At 39.2% G+C, this 14,799-nt stretch overlaps 1 protein-coding gene across 18 annotated transcripts in view; it reads right to left on the bottom strand.

The window, feature by feature from the left end:
* The window catches only part of ANKRD17 (ankyrin repeat domain 17), a 187,593-nt gene that overhangs the window by 35,927 nt on the left and 136,867 nt on the right, over positions 1–14,799 (bottom strand). For 17 of the 18 annotated variants that reach the window (XM_051820219.3, XM_051820220.3, XM_051820223.3 and 14 more), the window contains 2 exons: positions 14,351–14,446; positions 13,077–13,193 (listed from right to left, as the gene is read on the bottom strand). In XM_051820219.3, coding sequence (XP_051676179.2) covers positions 13,077–13,193; positions 14,351–14,446 — 213 coding nt within the window. Of the gene's footprint in view, positions 1–10,664; positions 12,610–13,076; positions 13,194–14,350; positions 14,447–14,799 lie in introns of those variants that run through there. The other variant, XM_089302650.1, reaches the window with a different exon arrangement.

Here is a 14,799-nt window from a genome sequence, read left to right as displayed (position 1 = left end):
AAAAGGATCAATGAAACAGAAACACAACACTGGAATTTACCCTGGAGACAAAGTTTCATGATGTTGTTTTATCATAAAGGAACCAGGATACCATAAAATGCAAAGTCTTCTAGTTGAATCTACTGCTTGATCAATATTGTGTTCAAACTATTCTAAGGGCACAGGATATTTTAAAATAACAAGATCAAATCAACAATAAAACACAACCTAATTTTAAAATAGTAAATGATGGAGACATAATTTTCTGGCCATTAAAGAAATGCCAAGTTAAAACAACAAGGTATAACTTTCGTGTATTACTTCGACAAAATTTTAGGAGACATCATTTATACCAGTATAAGTTTGGGAAAATGAGTTCTGCGAGGTTATGGGTAAAAGCAGTCATAGTTTAGGAAAATTTGAAAGCCACATATCAAAATTCCAAACTGTTTATCTTAAGAATTTATTCTATAAAATTACCATCTCTGGTAGAAAAAAATGGTTTAACTATTTTCATTGCAAAACTGATTTTAATGACCTACAAATGGAAACAAGGTAAGTCCATCAACTGGAGGAAAAGGTGAAGTTAATATTATACAATCACAGAATACCAGTCATTGAAAAACACTATCAACATATGCATGAGCAAATGCTCACCATTTACATTTGTTAGAAAAACAAAAAGGTACATCTTAAGCCAATGATCACATTTAGAGAGTGAAAAGAGAAAATTTATGTGCATCAATTTGTAGATAAAAACGGAAAAGACTTGGCCAGGACCAATGAAAAGCTTCACAGAAATTACCAATGTAGGGTAGAACTGGAGAAGAGATAGCAAGAAGATGGTGACTTTGAAGTTTACTTTGTTTCACTGTACCTTGTTCTTACTTGTTAAAAAGAGCATGTATCATTTTTTAATGTCAAAAAATTAAAAATAAGTTTGAAAGTCCAATATCACCTTACGCTATTTAGATTTCCATCGTAGAAAATCAACTTCGGGGGCTGGCACCATGGCTCACTTGGCTAATCCTTCGCCTGTGGTGCCAGCATCCCATATGGGCGCCGGGTTCTAGTCCCGGTTGCTCCTCTTCCAGTCCAGCTCTCTGCTGTGGCCCGGGAAGGCAGTGGAGGATGGCCCAAGTGCTTGGGTCCCTGCACCCGCATGGGAGACCAGGAAGAAGCACCTGGCTCCTGGCTTTGGATCGGCGCAGCGCCGGCCGTAGCGGCCATTTGGGGAGTGAACCAATGGAAGGACGACCTTTCTCTCTGTCTCTCTCTCACTGTCTAACTCTACCTGTCAAATAAAGAAAAAAAAATCAACTTCAAACTCCTTTTTGCTTGCATTATATTCTAAAAGTTGTTTTTAAAATCTATGTATTTCCTATCCTTAATCTAGCATTCTTATGTGTAAAAACATGTCAAAACAAAGATATTCAGTTCATGAAAAATGTCAGAATATCCTAACTAGTGAAAACAGTCCTCACAAATTCATAAACGAAATCTGATCTACTTTTCATGAGGAAAAAGTACAACTTCATTTTCCAGGTCTCTGCTACACTCTTTAGTTTTGCCTTTTCAAATTATCACTGTTAAGGTATCTGAAGAGGTTTGGCCCACCTTGGGAGGTTTCCACACCCTGAGATAATGAACCATTCATTGCATGCATATGGTTGAGTGAGAGATAAACCTTGTCCTGAAAAGGGAAACTCTAGAACACTAATACTTTTCAGGCAGATAGATTTTAAAAAAGAATACATCTGGAAAAAATATATCTGAAAGTTAAAAATGCAGACATTGCCTGCCTAGTACCCCCTAGGAATCTGTGCTATTCTCTAAGTACAGCTCCAGTGTGAAGATCAGTAGAGGAGCTCCTTTCCTTCTAGAAAGACAACCTTCACTCTCTAGTTCACTGAGAGGGTGGAGGAGTAATATCTGATTGGTGAGTTTGAAAGGAGGAACCAGGCAAGTGTGACTCAGCTCACTGCAGCTAAATCGAAGCAACAGCCTGTCTGCAGGTAACTTGTCTTTGCTACGTGTTTTCTCCACATGCACTCCAGTGAAGGAGCCTGTACTTCTGTCTAGCTGTGATTCTGCAGAATGGGGTAAGTGAACAGAGCAAGGAGGAGTGGGAGGGTAAAGGGTGGACCATAAAAAACATACCAAAGCAACTGTGCTTGTAGGTATATATCCAGCCTCTCCAACTCAGAATTACGAATAAAACTGGTACTTATCTATATCGTATCTGAACAGAGAAGTCTTAAGAAAGGAAATGGTTTTGTGGAGTCAAAATAGCAAGTTAAGTTAGAGACTTTTGGGTCATACAGGTTTTTTTTTTATTGTTTATTTTTTCCTTTTCTTTTTCTATTTTGAAAGGCAGAGTTAGAGAGAGAGAGAGAGAGAGAGAGAGAGAGAGAGAGAGAGAAATATCTTCCTTTTTCAGTTGGATCACACCCCAAGTGGCTGCTATGGCACGCTGAGCCGATCCTAAGCCAGGAGCCAGGTGCTTCCTCCTGGTCTCCCATGCAGGTTCAGGGCCCAAGAACCTGGGCCATCCTCCACTGTACTCCCGGGCCATAGCAGAGCACTGGACTGGAAATGGAGCAACTGGGACACAATCTGGCACCCCAAACGGAACTAGAACCCGGGGTGCCGGCACTGCAGGTGGAGGACTGATTAGCCTAGTGAGCCATGCTGCTGGCCGGGGTTGAGTTTTTGACTGCCTCATTTTTAACTAGTCTAGCGGAAGGAGCTAATTATGACTGATATTAAAGAAGGGAAGTTTTTTTTTTTTTTTAAATAAAACGTTTAAATCAGAAAGAATTTCATCCAAAACCATATGGTCTAGATGAGGGTGTGGGGCTAATTGGCTCTGGGTGGATCCCAATATGTGGGTGGGACTCAGCCTCAAGTATGCAAGTGCCTTAGGGCTTAAACAGTTCAGTCTACACAGGGACTGGCCCTCCGGCAATAGTAACTGGAGGCTAGATTACAAATTTTAAAGCTCAGTCTTAAGAGCTACGTATTTTTCTAATTTTTTAAGCTTTAAGGCTGTTGACTTTTTTTTTTTTTTTTTTTTTGACAGAGTGGATAGTGTGAGAGAGAGAGAGAGACAGAGAGAAAGGTCTTCCTTTTGCCATTGGTTCACCCTCCAATGGCTGCTGCTGCCGACGCATCGTGCTGATCCGATGGCAGGGGCCAGATGCTTTTCCTGGTCTCCCATGGGGTGCAGGGCCCAAGCACTTGGGCCATCCTCCACTGCACTCCCGGGCCACAGCAGAGAGCTGGCCCGGAAGAGAGGCAACCGGGACAGAATCCAGCGCCCCGACCGGGACTAGAACCTGGTGTGCGCCGGCGCCGCAAGGCCGAGGATTAGCCTATTGAGCCACGGCTGTTGCTTTCATAGCATAGTCTATCTTACTAAATTTTTGGGCTCACTAGAGTGTGGCAGAAATTCAGTGATCCTAGGGAAACTATATGGTTCTGGGGGAGATCCCATGCTACAGCTATAAAAAGGAATCCAACTTTGTAAGGCACAGAGGTTTCAAAACCCAGAGTTAGACAAATATTGATCAACATGGAGACCAAAGAAGCCTCCTAAATTTGTAGGCAGGTGAAAATAAGTCAATTAGAGGGGAGAATTCATAGCTGTGTATATATTTATATATATACGGAAAACGACTATGTGTAAGAGAAAATATCTAATATTTAAAAGGAAGAGTGTGGCCTGCATTGTGGTACACTCGGCAGTCAGTATCCCATACCCTCACTGGTTTAAGACCTGGCTATGATTCAGCTCCTGACAGATATAAAATGGCCCAACTATTTGGTTCCCTGCTATCTACATAAGCTACAAGGATGGAGGTTTCTGGTTTTGGACTGGCCTAGAGTCATCTGGGGACTGAACAAATGGACTTAAGATTTCTGTCATTTGGCTTTGGAATAAACAAATAAATAAAATCTTATGCAAATCTTAAAAAAAGGAAGATAACAGAGTTATGGAAGGCAAAATCAAGTAGAGAAAGACAACCAATGAAAGAGGAAAGGTGAGGTCAACATTGATAAGACATCACAGATAAAGAGGTCTGTCAGGAAGAAATGAAAAAAGGGGCCATCACTGTGGTGTAGCTGGTAAAAGCCGCTGCCTGCAGTGCCAGCATCCCATATGGCTGCCAGTTCACATCCCGGCTGCTCCACTTCTGATCCAGCTCTCTGCTGTGGCCTGCGAAAGTAGTAGAAGATGGCCCAAGTCCTTGGGTCCCTGCAAGGGAGACGTGGGAGACCTGGAGGGAGCTTCAGGCTCCTGGGCAGCCCAGGTCTGGCCATTATGGCCATCTGGGGAGTGAACCAGTAGATGGAGGGACTCTTTCTCTGCCTCTGCCTCTCTGTGTAGCACTGTCTTTCAATAAATAAATCTCAGCTGGTGCCACGGCTCACTTGGCTAATATTCCACCTGCAGCGCTGGCACCCCGGGTTCTAGTCCCAGTTGGGGTGCTGGATTCTGTCCTGGTTGCTCCTCTTCCAGTCCAGCTCTCTGCTGTGGCCCGGGAGGGCAGTGGAGGATGTTCCAAGTGCTTGGGTCCCTGCACCCGCATGGGAGACCAGGAGGAAGTACCCAGCTCCTGGCTTCGGATCGGCACAGCACCGGCCATAGCGGCCATTTGGGGGGTGAACCAACGGAAGGAAGACCTTTCTCTGTCTCTCACTGGCTAACTCTGCCTGTCAAAAATAAATAAACAAATAAAAATAAACAAATAAATAAATCTTTTAAAAAAGGAAATGAAAAAGAGATAAGAGGATTTGGCAGTTAAGACAGTATTGGTGATCTCTGCCATGGTTCAATGGGTTAAAGGTGAGTGGTTCTGGGCTATGGATTACTTAAAAATTTTAAAAGTTACCAAGAGTAGATTATTTGGAAAAGGAAGGAAATTACAGTTACCACTGAGTATCTGCAGAGGATTAGTTCTAGGAACTGTCTCCACCTCAAGAATACCAAAATCTGCAATGCTCAATCCCACCACTCATCTCTTGGCTTCAATCTAATCCTTTCCTGTCCCAATGTAACCTCGACAGCTCTCCATAGTTTCTAATACATAGTTGTACTCCATCCACAAAAACCTTCAGTGGCTCTTCACTGACTGCATGGGAAATTCTGGATTTCCAGGTCTTCCAATCTTCCCCAGGCTCTTCTCTTACTGTACTTCACCATTCCCATTTACTTTCATATATCTATATTTGCAAGTGATACTTCTTTAGTCTGGACTTCCTCTCCTTAAGTTGTAAAATTCTCATTTTACAAAAGCTTTTACTTTCTGGCCAGTGCCGTGGCTCACTTGGCTAATCCTCTGCCTGCAGCGCCAGCACCCCAGGTTCTAGTCCCGGTTGGGGCACCGGATTCTGTCCCGGTTGCTCCTCTTCCAGGCCAGCTCTCTGCTGTGGCCTGGGAAGGCAGTGGAGGATGGCACAAGCACTTGGGCCCTGCACCCCATGGGAGACCAGGAGGAAGCACCTGGCTCCTGGCTTCCGATCTGCGTAGCACACTGGCCGTAGCGGCCATCTGGTGGGTGAACCAACGGAAAAGGAAGACCATTCTCTCTCTCTGTCTCTCTCACTAACTCTGTCAAAAAAAGCTTCTTTCAAATGCTGCTGTTTCCTGAGCACTAGATTAGAAAATGACCTGTTGGGTTATTTCCTTTTGCCACTCACAATGAGGTTGACTGTAACTTTACCCTTTTTTTTTTTTTTTGACAGGCAGAGTGGACAGTGAGAGAGAGACAGACAGAGAGAGGTCTTCCTTTTGCCATTGGTTCACCCTCCAATGGCCGCTGCAGCCGGCGCATCGTGCTGATCCGAAGCCAGGAGCCAGGTGCTTCTCCTGGTCTCCCATGGCCATCCTCCACTGCACTCCCGGGCCACAGCAGAGAGCTGGCTTGGAAGAGGGGCAACCAGGACAGAATCCAGCACCCCGACCTGGACTAGAACCTGGTGTGCCGGCGCCGCAAATCGGAGGATTAGCCTGTTGAGCCACGGCGCCGGCCCAACTTTACCCTTTCTTAAAAGCCTTTATTCACTCTACTGCACATACACTCACAGACAAGCAGCAGTTCCCCAGTAAGTGAAATGAGGTTTATATGGGGGCAGGGTGTGGCAGGTGGGGGAAGGTATAGAAACATTATAAATTAACAGTTCTCCCTCAATAATGGAGGGGGATTAGTTTCAGGACCCCTGAGGGATACCAAAATACACTGATGCCAAACTCCCTTTTATAAAATGGTGGTGTATTTGCATTTATCCTAAACATATCCTCCCATATGCAGTAAATCATCTCCAGATTACTCATAATACTTAATACAAGTATTTGTTATACTGTATTATTCACTAAATAATTTCAAGAAAGCAGTCTGCATGTTCAGTATATACACAATTTTTTAAAACAATATTTTAGATCTACAGCTGAATCCACACAACGCAGAATCAATGGATATGGAATACTGATTACACATGATACATTTTGCTAAAACATGTTAAATGCAATGTGAAAAAGGAAAACAGGCACCAGCATAGCAGGTACACTGTCTATAACACCAGCATCCCATATGAGCACTGGTTCAAGTACCAGTTGCTTCACTTCCAATCCAGTTCCTTGTTAATAGACTGGGAAAAGCAGCAGAAGTTGGCCCAAGTATTTGGGCACCTGCAGCCATTCTGGGAAGTGAACAAGGGGATGGAAAATCTCTGTCTCTGTCTTTTCCTCTCACTCTGTAACTCTTTCAAATAAATAAATGAATCATTTAAAAAAAAAAAAAAAAGGAAAACAGCAGCAAGTTAGAAATGTGTGCCCAAGAGGACGTGGTGGGATTTTAGATAGGGTGATAAATGAAATTCTCAAAAAAGTGTATTTCAGTGAATATTAAGTATTTCAGGCAGAGAATAGTACAAAAGCTGAATTTCCATGTTATATTCAGGTAAGCTACTGTGGTTGAGAATAGAAAATACGTTTCAGGAAGAGTATCAGGGTACAAAATTATCAACTAAACATTATCCTGCTATGTAAAGATTGACCAAATTTCAAATCCCAATCACAGTTCCCTGGGCAGGGTAAAACCAAATGATTTCAAGGCCAGTGGGTAGGATGTTCCCAACCACTGAAGGCCTTTGAAAGACTTTTTTTTAAACTTAGATGGAAATAAAGAACCACCTTAGGATGAGGATAATTTTTAAGGTTTTCTTTTTATTTGAAAGAGTTATGGGTGGTGGTGGTGGCGGGGGAGATCTTCCATCAACTGGCTCACTCCCCAGAAGGCTAATCAGAGCTGAGCCAGGCCAAAGCCAGGAGCCAGGAACTTCCTCTATGTCTCCCACGTTGGTAGCAAGCGCCCAAGCACTTAGGTCACTTGCTGCTGCCTTCACCAGGCCATTAGCAGGGTGCTGGATAGGAAGTGGAACAGTCATGACATGAACCAGCACCCATATGGGTTGCCAGCATTGCAGGTAGTAGATATACCCACTATGCCATAATGCTGGCCTCAAGTGTATCATTCTGAACACTACATAGAAAACAAACTGCAAGTAATGATGGAATCAGGGAGATCAGTTAAATGCCTACTGCAATAATATAGGTAAGAAATAAAATTAATGGTGTGAACCAGGGAGAGAAGAGATTAAAGTGGTTTGGATTCTAGACATAATTTTAGGCAAAGGTAACAAGATTTTCCAAAAACAATGGACTATAGAGGAATGAAGAATGGCTTCAAAGTTTTTGGCCTGAGCAGTTAGAAGGTAAGAGTTTGGGTTTGGGGTAGGCGAAGATTAGGAGTTTATATCTGGACATATTATCAACTATGAAACATCTAGTTAGGTATCCAAATGGACATAGTGAATAGATATTAGATATGTGAGAGTGGATTTTAGAAAAGAGGTCTAGGCTACAGACAGCAGTTTTGGTTCAGTTGGTATATATTTAAAGTTAGGTAGGATAAGAAGGAAGACCATGTAATGAGCCAAAAGTTTTAAAACTAAAGGTAAGGGGTGGGAGGTGAGTCCATCAAAGGACAAAGAACATCCAGAGAGGTAAGAGAAAAATCAAGAGCATAAATGCCAAGTGGAGAGTGTGTCAAACACTGTTAAGTTCAGCAATATAACAATGAAGTAACCATTGGCTTAACTCCATGACAGTCTTTGGAGACCATAAAGTCAAGATTTAAGTTGATCTGTGGTAGTAACAGTCTGGTGGAAACAGATTCAAGAGAAAGGAAGAGGGTGCTGGTTCTTGTCCTGGCTACCCCTCTTCTGATCCAGTTCTCTGTTAAATGGCCTGGGAAAGTAGTGGAAGATGGCCCAAGTCCTTGGGCTCCTGCACCTGCATGAGAGACCTGGAAGAAGCCCCTGGCTTCAGATTGGCACAGCTCTGGCTGTTGTGGCCATTTGGGGAGTGAACCGCTGGATGGAAATCCTTTCTCCGTCTCTCTCTGTCTCTCAAATAAATAAATCTTTTAAAAAGAGAGAGAGAGAAAGAGAAAGGAAGAATTGGAGATTGGCAAAATAGACAACTCTTTCAAAGTATTTTGCTGTAAAGCATAGCAGAGAAATGGGTCTGTGGCTAAAAGAACAATATGACATGGGGAGCTGGGAGGAGTCAAAGGAAGGTTTTTTTAATCTTCTAAGTCTGGAGAAATAAGCTTGTATAGTGATGAGTATGATCCACAAGAAAGGGGAAAATATAAGAGAAATAAAAGAAATGCCAAAACAATGCCTCTGTGTCAAGAGAAACGAAAGGATCTAGTACACAAATGGAGGGATGGGATACCAAAAGTTTATGTAGTCACTGGTTAGAAGTATACAGATGCTGTTCTTGGTGGGTACATAGGTGGAATGGGAAATGTCTTTGGACGTTTTCTTCTGACGCTTTAATTTTTCTCACTAATGCAGTGAAAGAAAGTAGGTATTGGAAGGCTGACGGTACATGACAAAGTGAGAAAAACAGCAGTCTGGATGAGTGGGAGACTAAATTAAGGTAACAGTAGGCATAATAGGATAGTTCAGACATTCCATGGTATCTGTGGAGGTCAGTTTTATGACCCCCCAAAATACCAAAATTTGAATATGCTGAAGTTCCTTCTACAAAATGGCATAGTGTTTGAATATAACCTATGCACATATTCCTGTATACTTTAAATCATCTCTGTATTACTTGTAAGACCTAATAACAGTGTAAATAGCTGTTACAGTTATTATTTAAGAAATATTGATAAAAAATCCATGCATGTTTGGTGCAGACATAATTTTTTTTTTCAGAGTATACCTGAGAAGTGGTTGGTTGAATCTATGGATATGGAACTTGTGGGTACTAAGGGCCAGCAAACTGTGTGACTATTGGTCAGCAAATGGTTACTTCTCACACAATCAAAGTAAAACTCTTATCAAGGTTGAGTGTAATTTTCTAGATGCATTTAGCTACTGAGGTACAGGTGAGAATAAGGAGAAAGGAGAAAGGAATAGTCAAAGAGAAGTATGATATAAGCAGATCCTACAAGCTATTGGTAGGCAGAGCTCTGGAAGGACTGTAGAAGGTAGAATTCTAGACAGAGTAAAACTAATAAGGTAAGAAGTGATAAATAGAAAATGAAATGTGTAAATCTGAGATCGTGGGACTGGTACATTTTAAAAATGTCCTACATAGCTTCCTAAAAACTCATGAATGTTTATCAGAAAAAAGGTAGAAGGAGAAACTAAGTAATGATACGGAAGGACTGAAATCAACATAGCAAAAACACAGGTCTAAAATATCTGCTAGAGATTCTAACAGCAAAATACATAATCTAGTTGTTAATGTCCCAAAAAGTAAACAATTAACTATAAGAGAATTTCATAGTTCAACCAGGTAAATTACTCCAGAACAATGACTCTTCCACATGTCCAACAGATGTTTACTGAATGGTGCTTTACTGTAGGGGAACTTGATGACTGTAAAGATCAGTGCTCTCAGCAACAGTTTTGACAAACCACAACTTTCACATTAGGAGTGCTAATCAAAGTAACACTTGTGTATGTGGAATAAGTTACTTATGCAGAACCTCAACGCAGACCAGTTAAGCCAAACTCCAATGTTCTTCAATCATAAATGATGGGCCAGAAAATAATGCTTCAAAAGATCAAAAAAGTACGTTTTCCCAGATATAAATCAAAATTTTAAAGTACTCAACAAAATGCTTAGATCTCAATCTGATAGTCTTTCAAATATAGGTTGGTGTTCAGGAAAGAAAAGGCTTCCATATAATTATCTAGAATTCCTTATGAGGTTATTTAAAAAATTTTGAGACAAAATGAAGGAAAGATAATATGTAGTTCCCATTAGCTTTTTGCAGGCTCCTAGTATATGAATCATCCCGATTCAAAACTGTCTATAAAGTATATCATGCATGTGGGATAATCAGTATATATGTAATTCATTTATGGTGATGACTTCCCTATCATCTTGGATCTTTAATATTATAGAAAAATATGACATCTGAAAGGTTTCCCCTGATTTTTTTTCAGTGAAAGGCTCCCAAAAACAAACATCAAGATTAAGAAATATTGGTGAGAATGTAATGAAATGACATTCATGAATTGCTGATGGCTGTTTGAAAATTTTCTGCCTGAAAATATATTGACCCACTTAAAGGAACTTACTCCATAAAAATACAAGCACCAAAATACAAAGAAAAATTTATTGTGATATTATTTAGAATGACAAGCTGGAAACAAACTTACTATAGGATATTATGTAGTCATTTATAATCATTATCAATTGAATACTCATTAGTTCGGAGGAGAAAAAAAAGAGTAACATGTTTGCATGATTCTGTTTTTTTTAAAAGTACACCATCACAACATATGTGAATATGTATTCCACAAATATTTATTGAGTGTCTACTACATGCCACATAACCATCTGTGGCAGATAGATTCTAGTGGTGGAGAGACAAGATAACTAAGTGGAAAAAAAGTGCTTAGAATGTTAGAAATAAAAGTAAAACCAGGGAAGAAGAAAAGTATCTATGGAGAGGAGACAATAAGATGAGGACACAGGGACATTTAAGGCAGAAAATACCAGAAACGCAAAACAAATGGTCAGTATGAATGGAGCAAAGCAGAAAGAGTAACTAAAAAGGACAGAGAAGGGTTAGGAGTGATATAAGCAGACAGATCAAATGGGGTCTTACAGATTGTAGTAGAAGAATGTAGTGACCATATTGAGGTTTTAAACTTTAGTTACCTTCCGTGATGGTGTATGTTTTTCTTTATTTACCTTTATACATTTCTGACTTTGTAATTCACAGGCATGCCATAAATTCCAAACATATACAAATCACAAAAATTATAGAAAAATTAATACTTTTTTCTTATCAGCTATAGAAAGAATGCTTCCTAAACCTATAAGAAAATTACTTAAATTCAGTCATTTAAATATAGGAGAATAATGAAAAAAACAGATTATTGTAATATTTTAGAAGGAGAAATTCAAGAGACGTAGGTCAGGTAAAATTAATGGGAGACAGGGAAACAGGGAATTTAAAATTAAAATATTAGGGGCCGGCGCCGCGGCTCACTAGGCTAATCCTCCGCCTAGCGGCGCCGGCACAGCGGGTTCTAGTCCCGGTTGGGGCGCCGGATTCTGTCCCAGTTGCCCCTCTTCCAGGCCAGCTCTCTGCTGTGGCCAGGGAGTTCAGTGGAGGATGGCCCAGGTGCTTGGGCCCTGCACCCCATGGGAGACCAGGAAAAGCACCTGGCTCCTGGCTCCTGCCATCGGATCAGCGCAGTGCGCTGGCCGCAGCACGCTGGCCGCGGCGGCCATTGGAGGGTGAACCAACGGCAAAAGGAAGACCTTTCTCTCTGTCTCTCTCTCTCACTGTCCACTCTGCCTGTCAAAAAATTAAAAAAAAAAAAGAAAAAAGAAAAAAAAAAAAAGAAAATTAAAATATTAGGTTCAAATTCCATCACAAAATTTGCCCTTATTATGCTGCCTGCACTTGACAGTGCCTCCTGGCACCTGACAGGCATTATTAAATAAATGTTAGCTGAAACTAAATAAATATGAAAATAGATCAAGTAATAATTACACATTCTTTTAGAACTCTAAAATAGCCAAAGATGCTCATTTTAGTTTGATCATAATCTAAATCAGGAATGTTTTTAACATAAAGGAGCTGTGATATTCAATGTATTTTTGCAAATTTATATTACAATAAAATAATTAGAATAATTTATATTTTATTTGAGGATTAAATATAATATAATAAAGCTTAATAAATTCAGTAAGTAAAGTAAAAAAGAATGGGCCTGGCCTGACTCAAAAAGGATACCTATGTAATTTTCGCTTTATAAATTTAAACATACTATTACAGGCTAATTTTTATGGCATTTTTCATAAAAAAAATATGGCAGAATTTGTATTCCATGATACTCATTGCCAAACTAATTCTTTTCCTGCTGTGATTACTACTCCTATTAGGTTCTACAGTACAAAGTTATTGGGAAAAAGTTGGCAAAAAGGGGGAGTCAAGAAGAAGCTATGAGACTACCCAAAACTAAATGCTATTTTTGGAGTATAGACTCCCCATGGGAATAGATGGAAATGATGTTGTAGTCTGCCTGAAAAAGAAAAGTACAAGAGAGGTCACCCATTTAAACAAGGTACTTAAACATTTCAAGTAGTTGTATTTCAGTAGTTGGTTATGCGCTGGTATTGTTATGTGATACTTCTGATAAATCTGCTGGCAATAAAGCAGAAGTTTAGCATCAAAGAACTACAGATGAGGATTAAGAGATCCTTAGTTAACACTAAAATTCAGAATCAGAAGGTTATGTCTTCTGACTTCCAGATCAGCATGATTCCTATAGCAAGATTTTGTTCATTTGATTGTAAGAAAATAAACCTCTTAATTTCATCTAAAGTGCTCATAATTCTCTATCTGAGACAAACTTGAGGAGAAAAACAGTGTACCTAATTTAAGGCAAAAAAAAAAAAAGTATAATCCAAAAACAATAGGTTACAAGTTAAAGGGAAAAAAATCACAATGGGAAAAGAGGTAGTTTTCATATGTAAAGATAACCATTACCTTTTCCAAGTCTAACTCCTCCAGCAAGATGCTAGCATTTTTGTTTGCTTCAGCAGCCTGTCTATCTTTGGCTTGTACTATTGACTCCATACAAAGGTGACACTTCTTCAGCATCTCCTACAATGAAAAATTAAAACATGACGTTCTTTGCTAAGTTACTAAAACATAAGCAATTATAGTTCAGAAGTAGAGAATAAAAAGCAAAAAGTTTACAAAAAATATAAATGGTATATTTTAAAACATACATAACTAAAGAGCTTCTGCTATCCTTCAATATCCATTATACTAGTTATTGGAAGCTAAAATTATTTACTTTTGTAATTTTAATATATGAAATCAAACAGCAAACAGAACCATGGTAAACAATGTCACATGTTAACAAGCTTCAGGAGATGGTCAATGTCAAGGAAGTTATAGCAACAAAGCTGTGTACATTAATGGTGAAGATGATTCAGATACATGCAGTTAAGTGATTTCATTATAGTATTTCTTACTGTTAATTAACCCCTTCTCCTGACTAAATACAAAAACTAAAAAAAAAAAAAAAAAAACAAAAAAAAAAAAAACAAAAAAACCTGTATACCCATGAATGTTAACTGTAACAGAAAAACTCTGGAGCCAGGCAAGACGATGACCTCGCTATTTTCAATTAAATCTATGGGGACAAGCTGTTCACTATCAAGTAATAACTGATGTGAAAATCTACTAGGAAGATATTTTAAAATTTGTTGGCCTCTTTGGAATGTGTTAGGACTTTATCAAGCATTAGTATAAACCACAAATCAAAATGGCATTAGACAAAGCTCTCAATTAAATCTTTTAAGATTAATTTTTATCTCCCCTATTTTACCTATAGAAATTCTAGTCAATTTATTTTTAAACCGATAGTTAACCTAACTTTATTCTCGAGTATGATTAAAACTACAATGTTCATTTTTGCTGGGAAATAAAATCCACTGGGCTTGTTCTTCAGAACAGATATCAGTAAGGATAAACATACATATAAAGATGATAGCCTTAATTAGTAATAATGATTTTGGTTTTAACTGTTTAGTGTAAGAAATTAGCTCAAGTACTATTTGAAAAGAATGGCATACTGATTCACAAGGTAAGTAAAAAAATCTGCAAAAGTCTCATACACAAATACTGTTAACGAACGAAATTGCTGTACACCACCCTTTTTGTTGCTCAAATTAAGACTTTCTTAGCATGGGAGATATAGTCCAATAGAATCCTTGCTCATATAGTGAGATAAAGTTGAACAATATATTTACCTTATCAGTGATGGTTGCTATGTATCTCATACATTCAGAATCTGATGGAAACTGATTGACTTCTTTGACTAAGTAGCGTACCACCTTCACATGACCCTAAAAAATAGATTACTGATGTCAGGCTAAAAACAAGATTCATGGATTTAGAAACGTACATGGTCTGTCTAAGCTAACTAACATTAGTGCCATGAAGACAGATTTTGGTTCCAATCATTTAAGTCTAAATCATTCATTCTCACCCTATCCTCCACAAAAGTACAGCACAATGTGACCTAACATTCTAAACCACTCTGGATAAAAAAAAAAAAAAAGAGTCCAAAAGTCAGTTTTACAAAGAGAACAGTCTAAAGGAAGAAAAAAAAAAAACCCTCATGTTCCTTTTCCTTGCTAACTCACTAGGACATAAACCTCCAGTTATCTATTCTAAGTAGTAAAAATAACAATCTTGT

Source organism: Oryctolagus cuniculus, chromosome 8, assembly GCF_051225735.1.
Source record: "Oryctolagus cuniculus isolate XC-2025 breed Fujian yellow rabbit chromosome 8, ASM5122573v1, whole genome shotgun sequence".
Classification (NCBI taxonomy): Eukaryota; Metazoa; Chordata; class Mammalia; order Lagomorpha; family Leporidae; genus Oryctolagus; species Oryctolagus cuniculus.
Note: the sequence above shows the minus strand (reverse complement) of the source record. Positions and strands in the feature narration are given on the sequence as shown.